At 27.8% G+C, this 27,959-nt stretch overlaps 1 protein-coding gene across 4 annotated transcripts in view; it reads right to left on the bottom strand.

Moving 5' to 3' along the window:
- Window positions 1-8,892: 8,892 nt before the first annotated feature.
- The window catches only part of LOC107439064 (uncharacterized), a 70,373-nt gene continuing 51,306 nt past the window's right edge, over window positions 8,893-27,959 (bottom strand). For 2 of the 4 annotated variants that reach the window (XM_016051535.4, XM_016051536.4), the window contains exons 16-22: window positions 25,227-25,288; window positions 23,976-24,093; window positions 22,782-22,950; window positions 22,544-22,644; window positions 19,291-19,422; window positions 18,940-19,015; window positions 11,580-12,159 (exon numbers count right to left, since the gene is read on the bottom strand). In XM_016051535.4, coding sequence (XP_015907021.1) covers window positions 12,080-12,159; window positions 18,940-19,015; window positions 19,291-19,422; window positions 22,544-22,644; window positions 22,782-22,950; window positions 23,976-24,093; window positions 25,227-25,288 — 738 coding nt within the window. In that variant the 3' untranslated portion in view covers window positions 11,580-12,079. Of the gene's footprint in view, window positions 9,177-11,579; window positions 12,160-18,939; window positions 19,016-19,290; window positions 19,423-22,543; window positions 22,645-22,781; window positions 22,951-23,975; window positions 24,094-25,226; window positions 25,289-27,959 lie in introns of those variants that run through there. The other 2 variants (XM_087152548.1, XM_016051538.4) reach the window with 2 other exon arrangements.

The raw sequence follows: 27,959 nt of genomic DNA, 5'->3' as shown, positions 1-27,959 counted from the left end.
GTATTTAGAATTCATTTACAATATTTTCATTGTATTTGATGCTGCATTATGTTCATAAGCTAATTGCAGAAATCGTAGTGTTGGACTGAAGAAAAAAAACCAGGTCATTTTTGTGGTACAACATAAAGGACCCAGACTACTTTTAAATAGGGCAAACAAAACAGCAAATTAAAAAAAAATATATAACGATTAAAAAATTGAGAATGGCATAAAAGACAAAAGAAATATATCTTATAGAAGAGAGAAAAAATATTTAAAGAAATAAATAATAATATTTTGTTTCATTTACCCAAAACAGAACCATAAATTTTTTTTCAATTCTGAAATTTGTGAGACAATAGCAGAAACTTCTAATCCTTGTTTAATTTTCACTGAGTAAATATCTGTCTTAGCATTTGTGGTTTAAAAGTAATTTTCTGCGTACACGATTAATTTATATAATATTGAAATTTCAGATGTTTCGTAAAGGACAAAATATTTAACAAGAAAATCAGAAATTTCATGAGAACTACAAACTCTGATATTATTAAACTTCAATCTCCATTATGTTAAAATATATTTGAAAAAGTAGTTTATATTCGATTTATTATTAAACCCTTAGAAGAAAAACTCACTTTTAGTATTTTATATGCAATTTATATAATTATTTTAGGGTATTTTTTTAAAAATTATTATTAATATAAACGACATATTGCCTTACTTGTATTGATAAAAGAATTTAACATATTTAGGAGATTAGAGGGGCAAAAAACTAGGATTCAATATTTTTTTTCTCCAATGTATATGTACGGTGTCAATGTATGGCAAATACCCAGAAAGATAAAAATGCCAACGAACGAAGAACAACAAACATAACAGAAGTGAATATGTCAAGAATTATAGGGTCCCGATGAACCGAAACTTCACCATAGAAGTATATATATTTTTTTATTATCAAAAAACGAAATGAATGGTAATCAAAATTTATGTTCAAGTGTTTCACAATAGAATCCAACAACGAACTAATAAGTGGGCGAAAGGGTTGATGTGAATATTGCCCAGCAACTGAAAAAACGTGCTTCACAACATTTCTCCTTCGATTGTAAAGTGACCACATTTTTATTGAGACAAAGCGGGACAAATGGGATGAAATGAGAATTACAATTTAGTCAAACTTTCAACGCGCACAATATATATATATATATATATATATATAAAAATACGAATAAATATTTGCAAAAATATTTTCAACATCAACTGGAAGTAAGTCAGAAGCTGTTTGAATAGTACCGCAAACCGGGGCGAGTCTACCCAGTTTTTCATTTTGTCAACTTTCAAGTGGTCAAACTTTTGTAAATACATATTAAAGAAAAAAGGCTTTTAATAGGTGTTTCGGAATAGCTATTTATCCCTCTTTAAAGCTGTGAAATCGATTTCAGAAAATATTAACAGTTACTGTATATTTTTATAGAACTGCTGACAAATCTCTCGTATGGGGCGAGTCTACCCATTCTACTAAAATGAATGTTAACATTGTAAATAATCAAATTTTACTATTAAATTGTTATTTTAGTTACTATAATAGATATTTATGAAGTAAAATTCATAACTTTATTATACATTCCATTTTTTTATTCATAAAATAACACAAATTGAGCATTTGATCGATTATCACATTTTGATCACAGTTTTGTTTTTATAATCATTAACATTATAAAATAACATTTTTTTCAGATTATTGTTAATAAAAATAAATTAAAATTAATATAAATTTACAATTAAATAATTAATAAATATTAATAATTAAAGATTATTAACGAAATCATGGCATTTTTTTGTAACATTTAAATCCATTTTTTTTTGCGAATATAATTTCGAACCATCTGTAATAATAAATTATTTAACTTGCATTAAATAAAAAAAGTTAATTTTGTAATATAAAAATTGAAAAAATAGGTAAAATAAACATATTTTATATTTACATTTATATTTAATCTATAAATTTTCTTATTAATGATAAATTTATCAATGCAGAATTAAAATAATATACTCAAATTCATTTAAAATGACTTAATTTTAATATAAACAAAGTTCTAAATTATATTATTATGCTTTATTAAAACTAAATACGAATGGGTAGACTCGCCCCGCGAATTCTGGCTTTTCGTTTACAACAGCAAAACTTACATTCTTTTTGTTTTTTTTCATATAAAATTAATGTAATCTTAGTCTTAGATAAGTTTATCACTTAACCAAAGTGAAAATAGTAATAATAATAATATACTTACGGAGCACCAACTAAAAGTTTGCTGATTTTCAATACAAATCTCTCAAAAGACGTTTGAACAGGTCGGTTAAAAAGACACCAAATAAATAAAAAACGGATCAAACTACTACAGCGCCGTCTTCCTTAGAGTCAGAACTAAGTCCTCCGTCGATAAAAATTTTTTTATTTGCAATTTAAAATAGTGAAAATTAAATAAAAATAAAATGGGTAGACTCGCCCCGGTTTACGGTATAGAATGTGTGCTGCACAACCAACTCCAATATTTTTTTGCTTCAAATGTTCGTTACGTTTCGTAAAAACGTTATTGATGCCTCTTCTAGCTTTTCCACCAAGATTTACGTTAGTGTTATTAGCACAATGGGCAATAATTTTATTGTTTAAATTATTCTTTTTTAAAATAGTACTTATTAAATCAAAAATTATTTTCGAAGTTTCATCAGGCAATGAAACAAAATCTAATATTCTAATTTTAATTCCTGTTTCTGGATCAAAAAATCTAAAACCTGTGGGAAATAATTTTAAATCTTTGTGGTTGGAAGCATCAGAATATATGGATATAAATGCGCATTTTGCTAACTCTTTCTGCAATTGTGAAAACGAATATGGTGAAAAAACATTACAAATAATTGCTTCGGTTTTTGTCCTTGCACATGCATATTTTTTGTCGTATAATGTTTTGATCACTTGAGGCGTACAATCCATTGATCTGAAACTTTGATTGTGGTTTATGTTGCGGAAAGCAAATAGCCCTTCCGCTAATGCTAGCTGTTTTTCCGTGTTGCTAAAGCTAGCACTGCGAAAAAACTGTTCCATTTTAGATGAGGAAGCGGCATTATTAAAAAATCTTTTGTGCCTCTTTGTCGCTAGATGTTTAGTAATATCGTTTTTTCCACCATGTGAGACCGAAAATTCAGCATTGCGTTTATCACACCGTACCATATAGTCTATTTTGGTACTTTTAATAAATGGAAATTCTCTGCTTAAGCTCTTCATTAAATTTGCATCTTTTTTTACTCATCTTTATTTTGTGGGTAAATACTAGAAATAAATAAAAAAATTACTGCAAAGGCTAAAAAAGAGTATTAAATTTTACCTTATTGACCGTTACTTTGTGGCGACTATTGCTCAATCTTTGTCAATCAAATAATGAGTCAAACCGAACGTCAAATTGAAAACAACAAACCGCACTTATCTGAATTAAGCCGAGACGTAAAGACAATGATAGCACACCACCGAGTAAATCTAACTTGGTACATTGCCTAATTTAGTTTACTCTGCACGCATTTCATGTATTTTTTATTTCTTTATATTCACTATAATACTTAAATAATAGGAATATATTTTTACAGTACATTTAAAATAAGAAATGCAGATATTTTCCAAAAAGCGGGACATTTTTAAAAATCGGCGGGACGCGGGACAGTCCACCAAAAAGGGGGACTGTCCCGCCAAAATCGGGACGTGTGGTCACTTTATTCTATTGCTAATGCTATGAACGCTAAAGTAGAATTTCAAATAACTGATAAAAACAAACTTATTTTTGAGTTTTTTTGTAATATGTAGAGAGGAGAGGTATGTAGAAACATCAATTTTGAATTTTTTGTAGCTTACCTTGATTTTTCAATTGCACGGCAGAATGGCGTTAACTCAAACTCGCCAACAGTATATTTCATAAAATGTAATACTAATATTATAAATTGTATACAGCTAAACAAGGGGAATTACTCTCTAACATACATTACTAAAATAAATTTTAAAAGTTGATTGGAGTTCTAAAAGTATATTTTAAGTGTTCATTTCTCCTTTTTTTATTATTATGTTAGCAAAGGAACAAAAGTGGATAATTTGTAATGGATTACTGAAAACAATTAATAGTTCATAAGTTAAATACTATGATATACTTTGGAATTGTTTAGGTAATGCTGAAAATATTATCTAACACGTTTTTATTTTTAAAAAAAACCTGGTTGTTTAAACCAGGAGAATCGTTTTTTTCTTAACTCTAGCGAATGCTAGTTACATTCAAAACACGGAGTAGATGTAGCGCCGTGACATCACCCATTGAAATCAGCAACAGTTTCTTCAAAGGAGTGACCTTCATGATTAAAGATAATAAAATGACAGCTAGTTTCGATTTCGTTAGAGACCATTTAGCAGTTTTAGCACGAAGTGTTGCAAAAAAGCATAAAATACGGGTATTTGTCGCTACATTTCCTATGAAATACGCTTTGTTGCAGATGTGTCATTAAGGAGCGCTTCCCACCTAGGTACCCTATTTTCCAGACTTAAGCTACTCCCTCACATTTTGAGAATCAAGAATTCTAATCCGTATATTTCTTAAAGTTAGTTTTTATGTCTAATTAGTAATTTAAAATATCGTCTGTACTTTTTAAAAAGCACATTTAGAGTGAGGCCTTCGAGATGAGTACGTGAATATCTGATCCTTCGATCATAAGTTATTTGGAATGTACAGGCTCTAATGACACTAACATTTTAATAGAGAGAAATATAAAAGGTGTTGCATAATCACTGCTTTTAATACATATTTTTAGAATATTTGTCAAAAATAAAATCAGAAATTGTTGCCTGCACCGTGGGAACAGTCAATTAAAATTTAAAAGAAGAAAAAGTTGTCAAAATCAGAGGCATCCTGTGGGTTGAGAGAAGCAAGTAGGGGGGAGGGAGCAGATTCCCCTACAGCAGCGTTTCCCAAACTTATGACTTTTGTGTACCCTTTCTACATTTTTCGTAACCTTGTGTACCACTAAAAAAATCAATGTATTTCTTAGTATAAAAAAATTGCACAAAAGTTAAAAATCACAACTGGCTGTTGTCACCACTATCAGGGCTTCAAGTGGCAAAACATGGTTTTGGAGCATCTTTGGAGCAACAAAAAAGCAATTTTGGAGCAGCAAAACAAAGATTTGGAGCATATTTAATAAATAGAATTAAAAGAAGAATTTAATAACAAGAATTTTTAATTTTGTCCATTAATAACATATCTTATTTTTTACACTTTTTTGAAGGTCCCTGCATTAACAAATTAAGTTTCTTTTTGGTACCTTCCAATGCTGTTAAATATTCTGCTATCCTCGACTTAGCCTCAGATAAGAGGATCCGTCCGCTTTCTATAATCGACATGTCTTTATTATTTTACCCATCTTTAATATTTTTTCAGCTGCGGCTAAGAGATCTTGAGAAGCCTTCAATTTTTTTTGCAAATCAATTTCAGCAGCTTTCAATCTGCTTTCCTCAGTTTCAGTGTTTCTTGCTTTCTTTTTTCTCAACCTCTAGTCGAGCAGAATAATTTTTAAATGCTGCACGAGCCACTTTAATCATATCTTTGTCAACTTGAAAGTTATTTAAACCCCTATTTTGTTGATATGTGACACAACTTCTCTCAAACCATTAACACTATGCAAATTTAAACTTGCCTTATTGTCAAGTAGCTTTTTGTTCACACTTAAACCTCTTTCAACATCGGCATTCCCATGTGGTACGCACAATAGAGCTTTGTTATAAGAGGATATTTGATATTTCCCAAATTATCTTTCTTCACAAAATAGTTTTTCCAAAACACATCAATTTGTGCATATTCATTTGAGTCAGAAGAATAACCTTCTGGTTCCCCATGTAACCTTGCCCCCTTCATCTAGTAACAAAGATGCCTCTCCAGGTTTTATAATGGATGGGGTTACTGTTGCCAGATATCTTATTGACTTAATAGAAGTTTCTTCCATTCTCATTACAGGATGCAACACTTTAAGAGGGCACAGTAACCTATTTTTTAGAGGCAATGCTTTTAATAAATGTTTTGTGCATGCCAAGTAAAAAGATCTGACACCTAAATACATAATTTTTTTTCTGAAGAAGATAAGGATGTCATCACCTTTGTGGTATCTAGTCCAACATCTATTAAATTTGAATTTTGCCAAATTTCTGCGTTTTCTACATCCAATGATTTTAAGTCCTTTCCTGACAAACATGAAAATCAAAACTCTTTAAAAAAACGCCCCAACAATGCTTTAACTAGGAACACCATTTCATCATACAGCAAGTGAATCAATGGTGTTTCAGTGTGGAAAAGACCTAAAAATTTATTTAATATTGCCGAAATATTAAAAAAAAATTTAATAAATTCAACATTGAGTGGCTCATACTATTTTTTAAATTAATAATTACTTTATTTAATTCTGTAAAAGGTAATTCAAAACTCTAATTAATTTAACTATTATTTAAGGTTATCGAGTGTAATTTTATTAAAATTTAAATAAATGTTATTTGTAATAGTATATTCAACACAACATTAACAAGATTAATATTGATCATACCAAATTTATAAAAATATGTAAAGAATTAAGCAAATTAAGAAAACTTTAATAAATTTATATTACAAATGTAAATTAGTGAATGGCCCCTACTAAATTTTTATTAAAATTGGTTACTTATAAAGTACTGCATTAATGAAATGATTAAAAAAAATTAAATAATTTTTAAATGCAAATACAATGAGTATTGAAGCTAAAAAAAAAATTTTCAGAAGTAAATTATTATATTGTCCCTACACTCATAATATTTAGCAAATCTGTGATAATTAAAATTTTTTATATCAGTTGCTTTAAATCAAATCATTAAGAGATGAATTAAAGTATTTTTGAATGACAAATCTGAAAAACATAAGATTTTTTGCTGCATTTAAAATATTGAAAACCCCTCTCTTCATACTTATTTAAAATCTTGCCTCTAAATATTATTAAGTTATTTCCTAAAACAAAATAAGAGCACTGAAAATTTTGAAGGTAATAATACAATAATAAAATGCAATAAGTAAAAAAAAAAAATTTTTTTTTTAAAAAGTAACAAAGTAAAATAATTGTTTAAAAACAATCTGCAATTAGTGGATGGTCCCTCAGATAAAAAATTTAAGTTATGAAACTCAATTAGTTCTTATCCTTATTTAATCTTATCTTTATCTAATTACATGAATAAAACGGAGATAGAAAGTTTGAGGTTATGAAGCTTTGTGATTCTTGACTGTTCTGAGGATCAACATGAAATTATGTACTTAGTGGATGGTCCCCTAGTTAATTCAAGGATCATGGTACTAATCTATAAATAGAATAGCGCAAGAAGGCCATTAGCTTTCCATTGACGAAGACGATGGTACATCAATAACGATGAAATCAACAAGAGAAAAAATTTTCTTTTGCTATTAAAATTTGGCAATGTTTAGTTGGTCCCCAAAACATTTTTGGCGCAGATTCGGCGCAAATTTAACATAAAATGTCGTTTCTGCGCAGTAATGCGCCAATATACCGATTTGGCGCAAAATGCGCTATATGCGCAGCACTTGAAGCCCTGCACTATGTATTAACTGTTAACTCTGCAAAAAATAGCCGATAGAAAAATACGTAATCGTAAATTTTCATGGCTAGCTTTGTTTTTAAATAAAATTTTGGTTTGTTGCAAGATATTTCACATAAGAATGCGTACCCCCGTTAAACTGTTCCTGTATCCCTGGGGGTATGCGTACCCAACTTTGGGAAACACTGCCCTACAGCACAAATGAAAGCCAGCTTAATAATGAAACAATGAATTATAAATAGATATTTATTTAAAAATCAAAAAATGAATCACTATTATGTACATTATTACAATAGATAATCAGCTGATGCATAGCACAGCTTTTGTTACAAAATTTACAATGAATCAAAATAACTCTAGATCTATCCTCTATGAATAGCTGTTAAGATGAATAAGCTGACCCCTAATTTCACAGCATGCTGAATGTATTAAAAATATGCAGAAATGTTTATTGCTGTCATATTGCAGGGAGGTCAAACATTACTTCAGTCCAGGTGAATCAAAACATCACACATGATTGAAACATAAAAAGAAGCAAAGGCAGATACGTACAGTATACAAATTATAAACTTTATCAGGGTGAGAAAAAAACGAGACATCAAATGAAATATTAATTAAAAAAATGTGAATAAGTAATTAATAACCTGCTTTTTAATACTATAAGTCACTTTCATTTGTTATGATAGAAATTACACAACTAGAGTCGATTTTTTATAACTCAAATATTAATGTGACTTTATTTTTCTGCTGTTCTGAAGTTTTCATCGTTTAATTATTAATTTTTTTTGTTTCATATATTTTCAGTTCTTTTAATTTATTTTAAAAAGGTGACTGAAAAAGTAAAAATAAATAGATGCATACATAAAAAAGAACTAAACCTAAGGAGCCATTCAAAGATTAAAAAAGCCCGTTTTTGGACCTCCCTACCTTTTGTCAACAAAATTTAGCAAATCACCCCCCAACTCCCCATGCTCATATAAGATAGTAATTCTTTTTTTTTGGTGATAACTTTGTCTTCTTTGGTAGTCCTCTAATTTTTGATTAAATTTAAATAAAAGATGTAAATTTACATAAACGAAAATTTACATTTTAATTCATTTAATAAAATTTTGAATAGAGCATTCTTCATGTGTCTCATCAAAACTCTTGACCTCTGAAATTCTTTGAAAAAATGTATCTCATTTTGTTTTATTAAAAAATTTTAATGGTGTAATTTTTTTTCTTCGCATTTTTTAAAAATTTTTTTTTTGATTTTCAATAATATTTTTAAAATAAGGATATTTTAGTGTCTTCTGTAAACGCTGCTCATATCAGTCTTCTTTCTATCTACCAAAATATGGGCGTTTAGATAATATTTGAAGCCCCCCCCCCAAGGGGATATCGATTTATTTATCGAGAGATCATTTATCGAACCATCAAATAGAGTCAGTGTAAGAGAAAATAATACCTATGATGGGAAAAGAACTGCATCAATAGTGATTGCATTTGAATTTTGGAAATACAAGGATTCCATGTCGAGGCTCCTCCATTTTAAGTGCACGAAGTTCTGTAAGAGTTTATTATTAGATATAAGAAATTGAGTAATAATTGCAAAATATCTCTTATCAAAGTTAAAAACATTTTTGCTGTAAAATAAAATTTTATCAACAATGTCCAACCATGAAAATGAAATACATAAAAATTGAAGTATGGTAGTCGCAAGAATACTCAAACTTCTGACAAGACAAAATTTCTTGTCCTTAAACCACTCCCAAATTCAAGTTATAAGGGATGGACTATGTAATAATTTTTTTAAAAAAAAAGAGATAATTTAAATAAAATAAATAACTGAAAATAATATTTTATGATATGAATAATGTCAATAATAGCAAGGCAATTCTATTCTATTGGATTGCTTATGTAACTGTGACTATGTGAAAATAAAAGAAGAAAACAACGAGAATAAAGTATCGGTACAGAAATAGTCATACTATGATTTCAGGTCTATAAACAATAATCTTCCTCAGTGTCTGAACACTAAATGATAGAAGTAAATGTCTGAACCAATAGGGACAGAGGAACAATTTTAAACAAGAAAATAAGAAAGAGAGAAAAGGATTAGGTAGAAACCTCAGGTTGCAAAAAATTAAATTATTTAATCATAAAGATTTCAATCTGTTCTATAAATATACACTATCCATTTTTTAGATATGTGAAATTAGCTGAAATATCTTCCTATAAATTGATCAGCTTGGATTTTTAAATGATAATCATAAATACTTTTTGAATTATTGAAAAGTTTAAAAATTATTAAAACAATATTAATAAATTTGGTGATATAAGTGAAGAATTTACTATTTTTCATACACAGGCATAACGAGGGATAAGAAAGTAAGGTTGACAACATATTTTAAAGGTAACACGACTCAAAAGAACATTAAATAATCAACCACTGACACAAATATTCAAGATAAAAACTTTTATCATTTTTTTCCTCTTGAAATAAATTTACCACATTTTATACAGGGTGCACTTTTTTAACTTCGCATTTTTTTTAAAGCACTTAAAAGACATTAAACACTTTTGAAAAAACCATAATAAGGATATGCACATTCATAATTTTTTCCCCTCCTTCTTTGATAGTTCTTGTATATATGCAAAAAATAAATAGAATGCAGAAATATTTTCAAAGTTATTACTTAATCATGATAAAATAACTTAGTTTGTGGTAAAAAACTCTATTCTCGATTTTATTCGCCACCATAAAATTATTTTATGTGCAATTTAAAATGTATTCAATATAGAGCTGCACATTTAATTTTTTAAACTATTAATTATTTAATTCAATATTATAAAAAAATAATTTCAATTCATAATTACAGTTACTATATATATTGGTGTAGAAGTTAATTTTTCAAACACCATAAATTTTTACGAAAATCCGGGGGCCGACCGACACACCTGTAATAAAGTCGACATCGGTCAATTGTGAAATATTGACGCATTATAAAGAATGAGATAGACATGAACAACTCTGAATCCATTTATCTCTTTCAAAAACAGTTGTTAATATGTTACATACAAATAATTTTGCATTTTCTCAGATCAAATTTTCTTCACATCTAAAATATTGTTAAAATACAGTACTATAAATTACGTGCAGAAAAAAATTTAGGAATATGAGAAGATTGAGATAATTTCTTCAAGAGTATTTCAAAATATATAACACAATGAAAACTTTTAAAACATACCATAAAGCTAAAAGATTCCAGAACATTATCTATGTTGTCATACAGACCCTATTCTGCAATAGTTTCATCTACTGTGTCACACAAAAAATTACCCCATCCATTTCCTACTTTTTAAAATATTTCATAATAACATTTGAATCCAGATTTTGCCATGCATCATTTGACACATGACGCCTATAATAGCAACACAGAATTTCTGTAAGAGTATTTGATGCGAAATATTTTTAACTTGGAACAATTTTGTAGACTTAATATTTTTTTATGTTATTTAATTTGAGAAATTTTAATATTTGCTTTGTTCTAGAAATGGACTCGAACACCCGACATACCCATACCCAAAATTTGCTATCTCATAAATCAAAAATGGGGGTCGACTCGTACACAGTAGTTAAAACTTTAATTTAAAACAGTTATCTGGAGTATTCTTTAGATTAAAATAAAAAATTCATAGTAAACTTTTACTAATCATATTAAATTATAGCCCTATATTCATCCTATTTAACTAATCTGGGATAGTTGAATTTTTATTTTAAATTATTTTAAAATCAAATGATAAAAGAGACAAATTCTCTATTTGTGAAATGAAAAATCTAATCACTTAAGACAATTGTCTTTGCTAAATGTTAAAATGGAGAAAAGCTCTTTCATTCAGACTTTTTTTTTTTTTTTTAAATCTTGCGCCTAAAAAATTATTGAGTTTTTTTTTTTTCTTCTTCCTCTTTACATAAAATAACTAGAGTACTGAAAAGTTTAATAACAAATCCAGAGAAATAAGACTACAATATTTTATACAATTATTAGATAGTCTATCAGAAACAGACTGATCTGGGCCCAGATGTAAATACTAAATTAGTGAGTGAGCCCCAAGTCAAGAATTGTGGTTTGAATTAATCAAAAAATAAATCAGTGCAAGAATGTGATTAGCCATACCAGATGCTTGAATTAAACTTAATTAAAAATGAAGGGAATATAAAAATAAACCCAATTTTTATTGATAGCCTGTGAGTCAGTTATTTAGCAATTGCGTACCACTGAATTAAGTATAGTTATCTTGGGTTAAGTTAAATTTAAAAAGTATTTTTTTTTTTATGAAATTATAAGTTAAAACTACAAAACTAGACCATTTATATATGATTAACAAAAAAACGAATATATCTCTTTCAATAATTACTATTTATATTTGTAATGTATCAAAAATATAATATACATAAAAACTTGATCACAATTTGTAAGCAAATGATGTGAGGTCTAACTCCTGCCGGATACTTCCAGTTAAAATAAACTCCACATTATACACACCTGTAAAGAGAGATAATCATTAACCAGTTTATTCCTGAATTGAATATTGCTCACAGTTTGTCTTTTTATACAGATTGCTGCAATTAAGTGAAAGACTAAATCAATCTTATAGATGCAGTTAGACAACTGAATATTGGTTATAATTCAATTCTTTCCTCATAAAGTTTCTTCCAAAGTGGAAAAAAATTATGAAAAAAAAAAAACAGACCTGAATGAAATAGGTTTCTATCAACCCAAGTGGAAGAAAAAGCTCTTAAAAAAAAGAAAAAGAATATCTAACATAATAGTTTTTCGAGCAGTTTATAATTCCAATCTAGTATAAGCTATTTAATATAGGGACGCACAATCTGCTGCCAGTCAGCTGATAAAGTGTGGCTTGTGACAGCACCTCAACATAATGAAAAAAATTATTATAATGTTTTTCTTTTTTGAAAAGGAAAGGGAAAATTTTCAGATTTTAGACAACTATAAAATTTCTTTCAATAAAATATTAAATTTGCATTAACATTACTCCAAAAAATATTATTTTATTTTTATACTATGAACATTATAGTTTCTTTATTTTTTTGGATATATATATATATATATAAAATAGTGACAGTCATGCAAGCTTGAGAAACAAGCGCAGGATTTCAAAAAGAGTAAATTAATTTTGAATATCGATTAATTTTGAATAATATAGAAGGAATATCGAAGTGACACAAAATCATTGTGCTCCTCAATAAAAGTTAGGGAAAATCTTGAAAAGTAAATCGGTAATATGTCTCGTTTTAGGGAATAAGGGAAATCTTAGTACTGGTAATTTGTCTATTATACAGGCCTAGGGAAATAGTCTATTCCATGAGTTAGTTAAAGAGATAATCGTTAAAATATTCATTAATGCATACTTGAACAAAAAAATAGATTAAAAGACAAGATATGAATTTTAAAGAAGAGAGTGTTTCGATTTGAATAATAAAATTGCAGCCAACATGTATAAATACTTGGGCATATGGCCCTTCGTTGGTCAATCTGCTGTACAAGTGGTTCATCACCCAAAAAGTTTGTGCATCTCTCATTTTAGATATCTTTTTTAAATAAGGGAAAACTAAAAAGTAACGGGTGAAAAGAATAAAAAAGTTAATGAAAAAGAATTATCATTTGATTTTTTAATAAAAGAGCTGTAGTTCTTCAATATTTTACATAAAGGAGTTTATTAAAACTGAATTATAAAGTTATATAATTAGGAATAATCAGTAGGATATCATAATCAAATTTTATTAATACTACATAAATAACAAATCATATTGAATATTAAAATGCATATTGAATTTACAATTGCCAATAACATACTATTTTTTATAAAATACAGTTAAGAATAAATACTCTGACTCATGTTAGATACTATGTTAAATAAATTTTAAAACTCTCGATAAAATTAAAGTAAAAAATAAGAAAAAAGCTTATTTTTGTCTTTTTTAAAAAAAAAGTAGAATTGAAGAAATTTTAACTCTGTGGTGCTATATTATGTTTAACTATTCTTATAATCATTACTAACAGGAGTATTAATCATTTTCAGTTTCTTACATTTCTTTCAGTTTCTTTTGAATAAAATACCAATCCTGATTCTTTTACTGACACAGCTAAGTAGTTAAATATTACTTCAAATTTTATTACGATTTCTTTGATGTTTCTAAGTTTTATGAAGTTAAAACAAGATATATATGCGTACATACACTCTGTAAAATACCGATAAAATGCCCCAATTCACGAAAGCGCCCCCCCCCCTATAGTTTCACACAATATCTCCATTTTATACTAAAACATTATATATGTAGATATATACATACGTACATACATATATATACACACTCTGTAAAATGCTGATAAAACACTCCGACTCAAGAAAATGCCTCCTATAGTTTCTGACAAAAACTGATTGTGAATCGGTACTGAAAAAGAGCCCTCTTCCCGATAACATAATTTAAAAGTTCTTATTTCAACAATTTCTTCATGAATATTTTAAAAAAATAGTTATCCTGATGTTTAGAGTAGAAAATTAATGTTATACCGTAAAAGAGAAATGGAAAAAAGAAGAGGATTAATCAATCACAGTAAAATTGAAGATTTCAAACAAAATTGCAAGTCCATTGAGAAGAAAGGGGGAAGCAATCCTCTGTACACATGGTTAACATTTCTTTCCTACTACATGTAAGTCACAGGGATGTGATTGACAAAAACACAAAAAAGAGGAAGTTTATAACTGTAGCATTAAACGTGCAAAAGAAAAAATGATATGAATTCAATAGCCAATCTGATAATGATTACATTATTATCTATTCAAATAAATATAAATAAATAGTAATTATGTTCTTAAATAAAATCTTGATTAAAAAAATTTTTTTTTAATAATTTAGATAACTTTGAGTAATTATGCACAAGCAGGATTTTATGTATCAGATCATTTTAAAAAACATTTCTTTATTGGTTAAAGGACCTTTATGGACTTTCTCATCAGTTCTTTGTTTTTTCGATGGTCTTTTATTAACATGACATGACTGATCTGTAGACTGCGTTTTGCAGACTTTTGATCATCAGTGTTGATAGGACAAGAAAGTTCATTTCTCACACAATTTTTAGAGGCCTTAGATTAAGAATCGCGATGTTGGATTTTAAAATCGCGTGAAAAAAAATCGCGATGCCGGATTTTAAAATTGCGTGAATAACGCGATATCGGATTTTAAAATTGCGATGTTGGATTTTAAGATTGCGTGAATAAGAATCGCGATGTCGGATTTTAAGAGTGCGTGAATAAGAATCGCGATGTTGGATTTTAAGAGTGCGTGAATAAGGATCGCGATGTTGGATTTTAAAATAGGGTGAATAAGAATCGCGATGTTGGATTTTAAAATCGCTTGAATAAGAATCGCGATGTTGGATTTTAAAATCGCTTGAATAAGAATAGCGATGTTTGATTTTAAAATCGCGTGAATAAGAATAGCGATGTTTGATTTTAAAATCGCGTGAAAAAGAATCGCGATGCCGGATTTTAAAATCGCGTGAATAAGGCGATATCGGATTTTAAAATCGCTATGTTGGATTTTAAGATTGCGTGAATAAGAATCGCGATGTTCGATTTTAAAATAGGGTGAATAAGAATCGCGATGTTGGATTTTAAAATCGCTTGAATAAGAATCACGATATTGAATTTTAAAAGCACGAAAATACAAATCGCGGTATTGAATTTTTAAATCGCGTAAATAAGATTCACGGTGCATAATTTTTTAGAGTCCGTGAATACTTATCGCAACGAGTAATGAATGTTTAAACCGCGTATAAATTCGAATATCGATGTTTGATATTACAACCGCGTGATAATGATAACGAATCGCAATATTGAAATTTAAAAATATATATGAATACGAATCGCAACATTGGATTTTAAACTAGCGGGAATATGAATCGCGATATTGGGTTTTAAAAACGTTTAAATACAAATCGCGATATTGGGTTTTAAAAACGCTTAAATACAAATCGCGATATTAAATTTTTAAATTGCGTGAATGGGAATTGATTTTCAACAAAAGAAAAAAATTTTCAACAAAATATCATTTACTGCATAAAAATTTTTTCCGCGCGGAAATTTATGAAAAAAGAGCGGAAGATATGGAAAAATCTGAAAAAAGCGGAAATCAGCGGATCCGCGGAAGAATCACATCCCTGAGAAAGGAAAAAAATTTTAAGGTGGGAGAATTGAATGTGAAAGAGAGCGTCACTCTTAGAAGTGTCCTAACGGGGAGGAAGAAAAATGGGAATAGAAAGGAGCTAAATGAGATTAAAAGAGAGTGATCGTTTCTTAGTATCAGGGATGAGATTAGCCAAAAGGCAAAAAAGCTGAATTTCCACAATAGTAAATTTTACGCAAGCGCAACCCTTTAACAATAAATTCCAGACAGTTTAAGGTAATAACTAATGTGTTGATATACAATTGTGTACTAATCTATTATTATATAAATGATTACATTGATACTCAACATTTAGTGAAAATAAAAATTACTAATTGAAAAAATAAAGCTGGAAATTATATTTTTCCTCAGTTCACATAAGAGACAATTTTTACTTGAAAAACTACCTGGTTTAGCAAATTAAAACTACTAAGAATATACATTAATATTTCATTTCTTTTAATAAATACTGTTATGTGATTTATAGCAAATTTATCAGTAATATTACTTTTTGAATTATATTGGAAAAAAAAACTTTAACAATGGACTGAATCATTATGTTCATATTATAGTCTAATCTAACTAGAGCCCTTTGAAACATATCAATAACAGTGAAGTAGAAATATATAGTAACTCCTTAACATACAAAAATTGCTACTTTAGTTTGAAAAATTACATGACAATCAGCAACTGTTTAGATAATTGTTTTATATTTGATAAGAATTTTGCATTTTACAGCATAAATAACAGCAATTATAAATAAAATTTTGATGATTAGTTAATTAAATCTTTTTCCAAAAAAAAAAAATTAATTAAATCCCTTTTAAAGTGATTGCTTTTGTTTGCTATATCTTTTATGTTTGCTATATTTAGTCGTTAGTTCATCATCAAACATCTTGTGACAAATTCTATTTTCTCTTCTTTGCAAGCACAGAATGTAAGTTTTGAATATATTCCCTTCCAGTTTCTCTGATGTTGCAACACCTACATATACTAATAATCGTCGTTAGAAAAACAGTCACCTTTATAGTAACTAATTTTTTAAAAAAATTTACTTCTTACAAAAATCGCGATAGTTGATCTTAAAATTGCGTGAATATGAATAACAATTATGGATTTTGAAATCACATGAATATGAAACTAGACATACGATTTTGAAAATGAGAAAATACAAACTAGGATATCGAATTTTTAAAACGCGTAAATACAAATCACGATTCATAATTTTTAGATAGCGTAAATACGAATCCTGATGCATAATTTTTAGAATGCATGAATGCGAATCCCAATGCCTTATTTTAAAATCACGTATAAATACGAAAATCAATGTTTGATATTATAAACCGCATGAGCAAATCAAGACATTGAATTTTAAAATTGCGTGAATACGAATCGCTACATAGGTTTTTAAAAAGGTGTAACTACGAATCACAATATCGGATTTTTAAATCTCGTAAATAAGAATCGCAACATACAATATTCAAATCGTGTGAATAAGAATCGCAATGTACAATATTCAAATCGTGTGAATAAGAATCGCAACATGCAAATATGAAAAGCTATGTTTGATATTAAAATCGTGTGAATAAGAATCGAGATATTAGCAGATTCCAGGCTTGGGACCCCTAAAAGGCTTGTCAGAAGCAGCGTCGTTTGAACTAAAAATCGGATCTATCTGGAGGGCGGGTAAAAAATTCGGAAAATCTTATCTGCTGCGAGTAAAAGGGGAGAAAAGAGCTAAAATGAGAAAGGATTGGTGGCTATGTAGTTTGAATTTTCTGTTCTCTTTGAAAATGGGTGAATTTTCTGAAAAAGCGGAATACTTATAAAAAAAGTGAAATTTTTAGAAAAATCTGAATTTTTGATAAAAAAGCTGAAATTCAAAAGATAAAAGTGAAAAAAGCGGAAATCCGCTAAAAAGCGGAAAAATCTCATCCCTGTTAGAATTGTCTAAAAATACCAGACAAGGTTAAGGTTACCTGCTTTGTCAACAAATATGGATGATGGCTAAGAAGGATTTGGGGTCCAAATAGGGACGATGTTCGGAGGTTTATTATCTTGGATCAGTTTTCAATTCATAGAACTACAAGTCTCTCTGAAAAATGAAAAAGTCTGGACACAGATATAATTTTAATTCTGGTAGGGTGCACAAGCTTTCTGCAGCCAGCAGATATTTCGTAGATAGAGCCCTTTAAAAGTAAGTTCATTAAGAGAATGGGTGCCCTTCATTAGGAATAAACAAAAGACTCTTGCGGAGAAGTCAAAAAGACTAACTCGGCAAGATGTGATTGGTTTCGTGTCAGCCGCTCTGGAGGTCGTCTCCGAAGAGACGATCTCAAATTCAGTTATGTGTTGTGGTATTTCCAATGCACTAGATGAAAGTGAAGACGGGCTTTTCCATTCTCGATTAGCAGAAGTTAATGTTGGATCTATAGACAATGATATCACCGATGAACTGAATGAAGAGTGTGTTAACCTTATTTTAGAGGATGACTCTGATATTTCTTTCTATATATTTTTGGATTCTGATCTCAAATTCATTTAAGTGTTGTGGTATTTCCAATGCACTAGATGAAAGTGAAGATGGGTACAGCAGAAAAATGTAAATAAATCTCCTTTCTTTTTTTTGTAATATTTTGTCATTCATATTTTTTTATTTTCTTGCTGAATTTTTATTATTTCACATATTTGCCTGTGCTGCAATCGTACCAGGATTTAAAAATAAAGGATTGCTGTAGAAGATAAGTTAGATTTACTAATTAAAATTTATATTTACTTCTTTTTGCTTTAATTATTTTTACTTTATTTTGTTTATTTTTTGTGATTCATAGTTAATTTTGCCCAATCAAATATAGTTGATTTTTTAATAACGACACTTTGCATTTTCTTCAGTACCCTTGATTCGCCCCTCTCTACAACACGGCGATTTTCTTAAAAATGGGGGGGGGGGGGCACTTTATCCGTATTTTACACTATATATATGTCAGCTGCATAATTTTACAGGTGAAAGTCCTGTCAGTCAATTAGTAGATGAAACTACTCTTTTTTAATTATTTAAAAGTGATATGAAACTTACTAATATTTTTTTCCAGATACATCTTGCATAGATGCAGATCATTATCACATGATATCATTGCAAATTTCCTCTCACTCTGAAAATGTAAAATTTCAGTAAGATTTTTAAATACTCAAATTTTATAGACACAGAAACAAAATGAAACAAGTTGACAATACAATACGTATATTTATTTGGTCCACAAGTTCTAAAAAGATCGAAAGAAAGTTAACTAGTGCGTATCATGTGCATTTAAATGAAACAAAGGTAGGACGTTTATTTACATGACTGAATATTTGGTATTGAAAATCTTAGTGATGAGTGATTTTTTTAATTATTTTTTTAAACAAAATAAATAAAAGCTTAACATACTTCTTCAAGAGCCTTCACTTGCTTGAGAGTAGGAGCTTTCTTAAAAACAGGCTTCCCACCTCCTGATTCAATAATGCGTTTTAACACATCAGGTTTTGGTACTACACCAGCAGTGACGAAAAAGACATAGTCCTGCAAGATTTGTTAATTTGTGCTAAGAATCAAATGTAAAAATAGTTTAAAAATACAGTGTAAATTGTTTGGATAACTATTTGAATATGAAAATATTGATGTTTAAAAATATAGATCTAAAAGTTAATTATGATAGATTGTCAAAATTACTTATTTGTTTACAAAGTTGTTAATTATTTAAATATAAAAATTTGATTAAGTATAGAATCTCAAAGCTTTTCTAAAGACATTCATATTCTCAACATTATTTATTTGTGCACAACAATATTTTTACTAAGTTAAATATGAAAATATTCAAGTATTAAAATCATTAAAATATCTTTTAAAGTATATGGTAGAAAAAATTATTTTCATAGACATTCATACCCTCAATATTGTTTATTTGTTTACAGTAATATTGTTACTTATTTAAATATGAAAATTTTTAGTAAAATATATGGCTTCAAATATTTATTTTTAATAGACAATTATACTTTCAATATTACTTATTTAATTACAGAAAAGATGTTACTTATCTAAACATATGAAAGCGTTTAGTAAAACAAGCATAAAAGTATTATTTTGGGTGTTGAATACTAATGTTTGTGCGGTAATTCGAACACTCGCCCCTCATGATGTGATGTCCATCTTACAAAAATTTTATTACAAAACTGTTTAAGTTTATTACAGGCATGAGCTTTTGTTTACATGTCTGTTAAATTCAATTTGCTTGATATATAACTCAAAGAAATACATTATTTAAACGTTTCACAAACATAATGAAATTTTATATCAATGTGCCTATGATTATAAATAGGGCTCCTTCCAAAGTGAGTAACACATAAGAGTCAGAAATATAATTGGTTTATTTCTAGATAATCTTATACGATTTACACTACAATCATTTACAACATTTTTAAACCAAGTTAAATTAGTAACACATTGAGTCATAGATATGTATTATACCTCTCTACTAGAAAGACTTATTATTTCTTGCTCATTATGTTTTGTTTATTATGTTTTGTTCATTCCAATAAATTGGAAAACATCTCCAATTAACATAATAATTCCACTGTAACTTCCTCTTGAACACTTGCCCAAATAGTCTACAAATACACTTTTTAAATCAATAATTGTATTTGAAATATTTATTGAATAATTCTTAGTATAACTTAAATAACTAAATACTTGTTGTACAAGTGAAATATTCCTGTTTTGTTACAGTATTGTCATAATAAAATAGTGGAAAACATTATGTAGTTTCGATCTTAATGCAAAGAGCAATAAACATCCTATTATACTACAATACAATGTGGAATCTATAATTTAATCATCTTAATCATTAGCTTTAAGTACAACTCCTTGTGAAATGAAAACCTTTATTTAAAGTAGAATTTATGTTAAATTTTTCTAGTACTTTATTTAAACAACAATCTCGATTATTGTAAATACTACCACTTGCATATAATTACAGTTCACTCCCAAAATATTTCAAACTTCACTAAGATTTGAGATGCATAACCATTTAGAGTGAAGGGTCACTTGAGGACTTGGAGGTGGAGGAGGGCCGAACACGTATTTAGACATGTTAACGGCAAATATAGTAATATTTATTTAAACATTAAAGTTCTTAGCAGTAAATTTTTTTTATCAGTAAACTTAATAATATATTTTCAGAAAATTAAATGTTTTTAATTATTAAAATTCATTAAAAAATAATGAAAAAAAACTAACACTTTTTTTTAAAAAAAAAATTCCCTTTTTATCACATCAAAAACAGATTTATCAAAAAAAAAAAGTAAATAAATAAAAAAATATATAAGTAAAATAAAAATAAATAAATATTGTAGAAAATAAATTTTTTTTGTTTTAATCATATCACGCTATGCCAAAGTTACATTAAAATAAATTCTAACAAAAAAATAAATAAATAAAAATAAAACTGCAATGCTCACAGAATGAAAATATAAAAAAATTAAATATATATTAAATACTATGAATTCAAATTAAATATTTTAATTGAAGAAAATTTATAAGGTTTAAACAAAAGACTAACATAAATAAAAAAACCTTTATAGTTAAAAATAAAATTTGATACTTATTTAGTAATAAACTTCAGATATAATTTCTTTTTATTGAATTATTAGATTTTTTATATGAAAAAAGTTTTTTTTTTCAAAGATTTTTCTCTTAAAAAATTAATTAGGCAACAAGAAATTGAAATCAAAATTACAAACTGTGTACAGTTTAAAAATTTAAGTTTTCGTCCGCTTCCCTGCAAATTTATCTTCTGGAATGAAGTTCTCATGTTGCAATAATATTGAATTAAAATTAGGCATGAGATGATTATTTGGCTTTTTGTCAAAAATTCAGTTGGCCGAATGATCGACCAACGTATTTTTCGTAAAATTACTTTTCTAAGTACAATCTAAAATCGTATTTTTAATTATATTAGATATAGTATAGTTTATTATAAGAAACAGTTTTACACACATTTATTAAGTCTTAAAACTGATGTGCTAGCAAATTTATCTCCTAGAAGACAAATGGAAAACTGAAGAATTGAAACTAGATTACTTTATACTGAACCACAAGTTTTTGTACATATGTTTTTCTTTAAAAAATATATTCAGACAAGTCAATTTTGTCCTTTTTTTCAACACTTTTAGTTTTAAGAATTGAAAATTATTTTTTGGTTTCGTTATCATTTTTGCTGTTTTAATTATAGCTGGGCATTTTAACTGAACATTTCAGAGAGACTATTTGTTTATTGTCACTCTACTGTCATATAGATAACTGGTAACAAAGGAAACTGTTATTTTCAATGCTGAAGTTTTGTTTTAGAGACTCATAAGAATTTTTTTCAATTTTTCTTTGGCTTTTTCTTAATTAATTTTCTTTGTATCTGCGTTTTCATCATGACATAGCATTTTTCACATAGCGTTTCTAGTGAACTTTATTTAATAGCAATTTTTTTCTAACATTATGGTAATGTAAAAAAGTTAAATTGAGATTTCAGCAAAACAGTGGTTTTAGTCGCCTTTTTAGGTGCCAGGGGCATCCCTAATTTTACAATTGTTTGCTACACCTAATTTCAAAAATTTAAAGAAATACACATTAAAATTGAAAACTTTATTCTTACTTTAAATATGGGTATCCGCTCTTTTCTTTTCAGTACAGTTTTTAAATGGAATCCAAAAAGCTTTTCATTTTCCTGATCACTCAAAATAAAATCTTCCTCGTCTGGAAAGAGGATTAATAACAATCACAACAATGTCACTAACATTCAGGCATAAACAAGTTTTATAAATGGTCATTTTCTGGTGCTTTTTTTTCAATGTCAGAAGCTTTGATAGAATAAAAATAAACATATTGCTTACCTATGAATTTATTTTGTTTTCCTGACTCTGTGAGCCATTCTGGAGAGACTACATATTTCACAAAATGTATGGCACTTAAGAATTTCACAGTTCTAGCAAAGTGATCAGCTACAAGATGGGTACAATCTAACTCATTCTTTGCTAAGCAGCCACCCAATTGATATACAATCTAAAACAAATTAAAGTAAATGATAAATTTAAAATAGAATACATGCTTTGAAAATGCTTGCATGGAACAGAATGGATACAAGGTTCGGGTAACCTATTGGCTGATACCATACTTGTTTTGTTGATTCCTTCATTAAATTTATTGTTATATAAATTTGGGTCTTCTTTTATTATTGTTTCACTGAACCATTGCCGCAACACATATATGTTTAGGAGCTACAAAAACACTGTTATCATTTTTATTTATATAGCTACTATCAGAATGTATTTGTAAAAAAAGAGAGTTTTTAACTATTCTCAGTATAAGTTAGAGCTTAAATATTACTGATGCTATAAATTTAATGAAATATTATGTGCAATTATTTTACTACTTAAAAAGTTATTTTTCTTTTCTTTCATATGATTCCTCTGTTAGAAATGATTCAGTAATGTAGTTGTACATAGATAAAAATATCGTTGTATATAGAGATATATAAAAAAAGTAAATTACGCTACCAAGAACACTTTAATAAAAACCTGAATTATTTTTAAAATCTACAATGTCCGAAAATTTTACTGAAGAATTTATTAAGGCAGAAAATAAACCTTAATTTAAATTTAAAAAAAACTTTTTAAAATTTAGATTATTTTACATTGTTATCAAAATGCACTCTAAAATAAGACTCTCAAAATCCTGTATGCTTAAAACTTGAAGTATTTTTATGTTCTGTTATTGGGGCTACATTCATCAGTCTACAATTATATGGTTACTTTTTCACAGCTTAAATAGAATCGCATATTTTATACATAATCATTTATATTTATCATTACAGATTTTAAAATAAAAAAAAAGCAGTTCAGATTTACATTTATCACCAAATACAAGTAAATCTCTATTAAGGAAATTAAAAATAAAGCAAACAATAGAGTGAAAATGTATACAAAAGACACAAGCAGAGCCAGGAGCTTAATTAAGAAACTGCTTACGAAACTCTTCTCACCAAAATATAAGGTCAGAATAACAGTTCTTAAAAAATATAAACAAACCTTTGCTAATTCCTTGAATTTAGATAGACCCGTAATTATAACTCTCGGCTTTCTGTCAGTGTCAGGTGGATTCTGTGTGGTCAATGGAATATTTTCATCCAGTTCAGGTGAATCACTTCTGCAGTAATGAAAGTATTTAATAATTCAAAATCCATAATAAAACTTACATAATTTCACAAAATTACATCATAGATTTATTTTCCTAAAACAATTTAAATTCTTTTTTTTTTTTTTTTTGTAAACATAACAACTTATAGCATACATGATCGCAATATAAAATATTTAGATAATCATAAGGGATTTTTCCAAGTTTTACCATAAATAACATTAGCACAATTCAAAATTTTGAATTTCTGTATTAGGTCATGTTTTAAGTAGCAGAATAAAAAAATATTAGATAAAAGGTAGAAATCACTTTATAACTTATGGTCTAGAATAGATACCTGAAGTTAAGTTGAGTTTCAACTGCCATCCTGAATGTCTTGTGTGTCTGGACAAATAAAATAGTTTTTTTCTTTTTTCTTTCTCTCAACATTGAATTGAATGAGAGAGAAACCAAGTAGAAAAGACTTATTGTCAAGCATCAATATGTTATAAAAATACAGATTCTGACTTTTAGTAGTTTAACACATCTGTCTTTCTAAACAAGTGAGGCATTGTTTCTAAAGTATTGCTTAATGCTGAATAGAATTTATGAAAGTTATATAGTTATAAAAGTTTTTATGTATAAAGAACAAAGTTTTGTACTTATTTATGTATCTGACATTGCTCTCTAGATAACTGAAGTACTGTTTCATATTTATTGATTTATGCTGAACTGAAAGAGATCAACACCAAGTCTATAGAACAAGTAGATCAGAAGTCAAAATTTATACACAAAACCTTTATTAACTATTCTCTATTAATTTTATCAAAAGTCTGAGGTACAATCCTTAATGTTGGCCTCAGATGGATGGGTACTAGATTGAGATGGAGTATCTGAGAAGTTAAGGTGCCTAATGCAGGCCACATTACTACAATCGTGCCATTGGTCTCAAAATTAAGATGAATCTCCAAATTTCAGTTTGTCACATTTTGAAACCCTTCTTTCTCTCAGTAAATTCAAAATGGCAGCCAAAGCTCACCTCATAAGAGAGAGCAAACTTCAAATAATCCTTAATGAAACTTTAATTGGAACTTTTCAGGTTTTTTTTGTTTTTGCTTAGGAATTGATCTACACAGTTTCAAGAAAGAAACAATAAATTTAGTTACCTCAATCGTTTTGATTCATTCTCCTCATTTTCACCATTTTCAATTTCCCTTTTTTTCTCATCCTGAAAATAAGATTTAAAAAAAATAATAATAACTGTAAAAACATCATTTTTCAACTTTTAATAACTTAACCAGGAAACAAATTATGAATTTTCTAAATTCAGCAATAAAAATTATTAAACTATAAATAAATTCATTGGAAATATTAAAAAAAAGCAATCCTTTTTTTTTCTTACACTCACAATATTTCTCTTAATGTTGTATATTTACTTAGCACATTTAAAAAAAAAATGATACTATACATTAGAAAGGATATTATTTAGAATTACATTATTTGAAGACTTTATTTTTATTTTGAAACATAATTTTGTTATATTGTAAGCTTGTTTTAAGCCTTCTTAGAATAAACATTTTAAACAACATAGTGTGCAGCAAAGATTTTTTCCTACGCATTTTAATAAAGTTATCAGCTTAAATATTTTTACTTTGAATTGATACTTCACATTCTTATACGTAAGTATTAAGTTTCTGCCATTTACAGTATTTCAATAGCACTACAACATCATATGATAAGCAAAGTAAATTATAGTACACAAAAGACAATAAGGTATTTGTAATAAAGTAATATCTGTTTTCTCTACAGTTTTAATTCACTTTACATGCAAATTAATTTACTCTTCTGTTATTATAGTCACAATTACCTTATTAATTAGATATAGTCAATAAGTAACTAATCAGTGGTCATTAAATCAAAACTATGGTACTTAGAAAATTGGAGATGGATCTTAAATGTAGTTGCTGCTTTGACCATACCTAGATCAGCAGTTCCCAACACTAAATAATTAACCTTCTTTCCGTCGAACCCCGATTTTATAAATAAAGTTTATAAAGGTAATTGTGTAAACTATAATCTATGAAAGACTATTTTTAAAATATTTAATTAGTAGAATAAAGATTTTTTATTATTAGAATCTTAAATTAGGTTTCATGTCCGACAGTTAAATTTTCAGTTCTTGTGCTATGCCTAGTCTAACTATGAATTTGTTTTTGGTGTAACATAGAAAAGCTGAAAATAAATAAAACAAGCCATATCATGGTTTACTTTGAAATGAAAACTGCTATAAACATTGATAATGGTTATTAGAGAATCATTTTTCTTTATTAAAAAATTTTGTAATTTTATTTTGATTTGAAAAGCGCTAAAGAAAAGACATGCAATATTTTATGAATGTGTATTCTTTTCATAATTTGTTAAAACAATATATTGCTGCAAGAAACATTATATTTTCCTTTAAAAAACGCAAAAAAAAAAAAAAAAAAATTCAATATTTTATAAATACTTGTTTTTTTCATAATTTGTTCAAGAAATATTATATTTTCTTTTAAAAAAAATGCAATTTCTATTTCATTGGAATTTTTCTTAAAATATATTCATAAAGGAAAGTATAAATAAATTTTGAATTATAGTTTGGATCTAAATATAATCAGAGAACTCATCACTTGTTAGAAACTCTTCCACAGAACACTAATTGCAGATCGCAGTTTTGTGCAAACAGATAAGGCCAGTTTTAGCATTTTTTAAAAGTGGCCATTCTATCAAAAATTGAATACTTTAAACGATTAAGGAAACTATTCATATTAATAGTGTAGAGTATTTCGTTTTAAGCATTTCTTAAAATATTGTAAACAATGCAAGGTTTATAACTGAAATTAATAAAAATTTTAATAAATTTTTTTCTTCAAATATTATGAAATATTTTAAATGAAATGAACAGTATTTTGGTTCCCTCAGAGAAGATGCAAAGAACAATGAAATCCAAAAGAGGTAGCGCCGATTATCCGAACTGCTCGGGACCGAACGTGGTTCGGATAATTGGAAAGTTGTTTAAAATCTAGTTTAAATGATTATTATTTATGCACTAACTTCACACTTTTTTCAGATTTAGGACTGGTAGTAATATCTAAAATAGCTTAGTGCTTAAAAGCCTTTTTTTTTTGTTCAATTTTAAAATATTTTTTATTTATTTATTTCATTTTGAATATTTTTAAATCACATTTCAGCTTTTTATAATTTTTTGTCAATTACTGATTTTACCACGTTTTTCTTTATTTTCCATTGCAAAAGAAATCCAGCAAAGACTTTTGTTTCAAAGAAGATGCTCTTTTTTGAGCAGCCGTATCCCTTATTTTTTTTAAATAAATCAACTGAACTGGAAAAACATCATTTTGACATAGCCAATTCATTGCAATAGCTAATGAATTGCATGCTTCTATATGAGAAGGTCCACTATCTTGAACTTGATCCCCTACTTCTTCCTCTTTGTATGTGGAGTTCCGATTTTCTTTCGAAATTTCTGCAACAATTTCATCATCAGATAAAATCCTGGGTCGTTTTCAGTGTCTCGACAACAGTCTTCTATTTCTTCTGTTGTATAACCTGACATCTTGTTGTATAACCAGAAGATCTAATGGTTCAGAAACTTCAATTTTGCTTGTTTCTCTGTTAAGAATTTTATTCCAAAATTTTCTAAGAGTCAATGCTTTTACTAAATTCCAGGCATTCACTATCATCATGCATCATCAAAAAGGTTGTAAATTAAATATGGTCTTCAGACGCAGTGGATATTATTTATTCTTCTAAATTTAGAAAAAATGTCGATGAGTTAAAAAATATTCTAAACTTCAAAAAGAAAAGAAAAAAGGGAGAATTCGGTGATAGTTCAGATAATTGGA

The sequence above is a fragment of the Parasteatoda tepidariorum genome, chromosome 9 (assembly GCF_982258835.1).
Source record: "Parasteatoda tepidariorum strain Cologne lab strain chromosome 9, Ptep-v5.0, whole genome shotgun sequence".
Taxonomy (NCBI): Eukaryota; Metazoa; Arthropoda; class Arachnida; order Araneae; family Theridiidae; genus Parasteatoda; species Parasteatoda tepidariorum.
The sequence above is the reverse complement of the archived record's forward strand: the minus strand, read 5'-3'. Positions and strand labels throughout refer to the sequence as shown.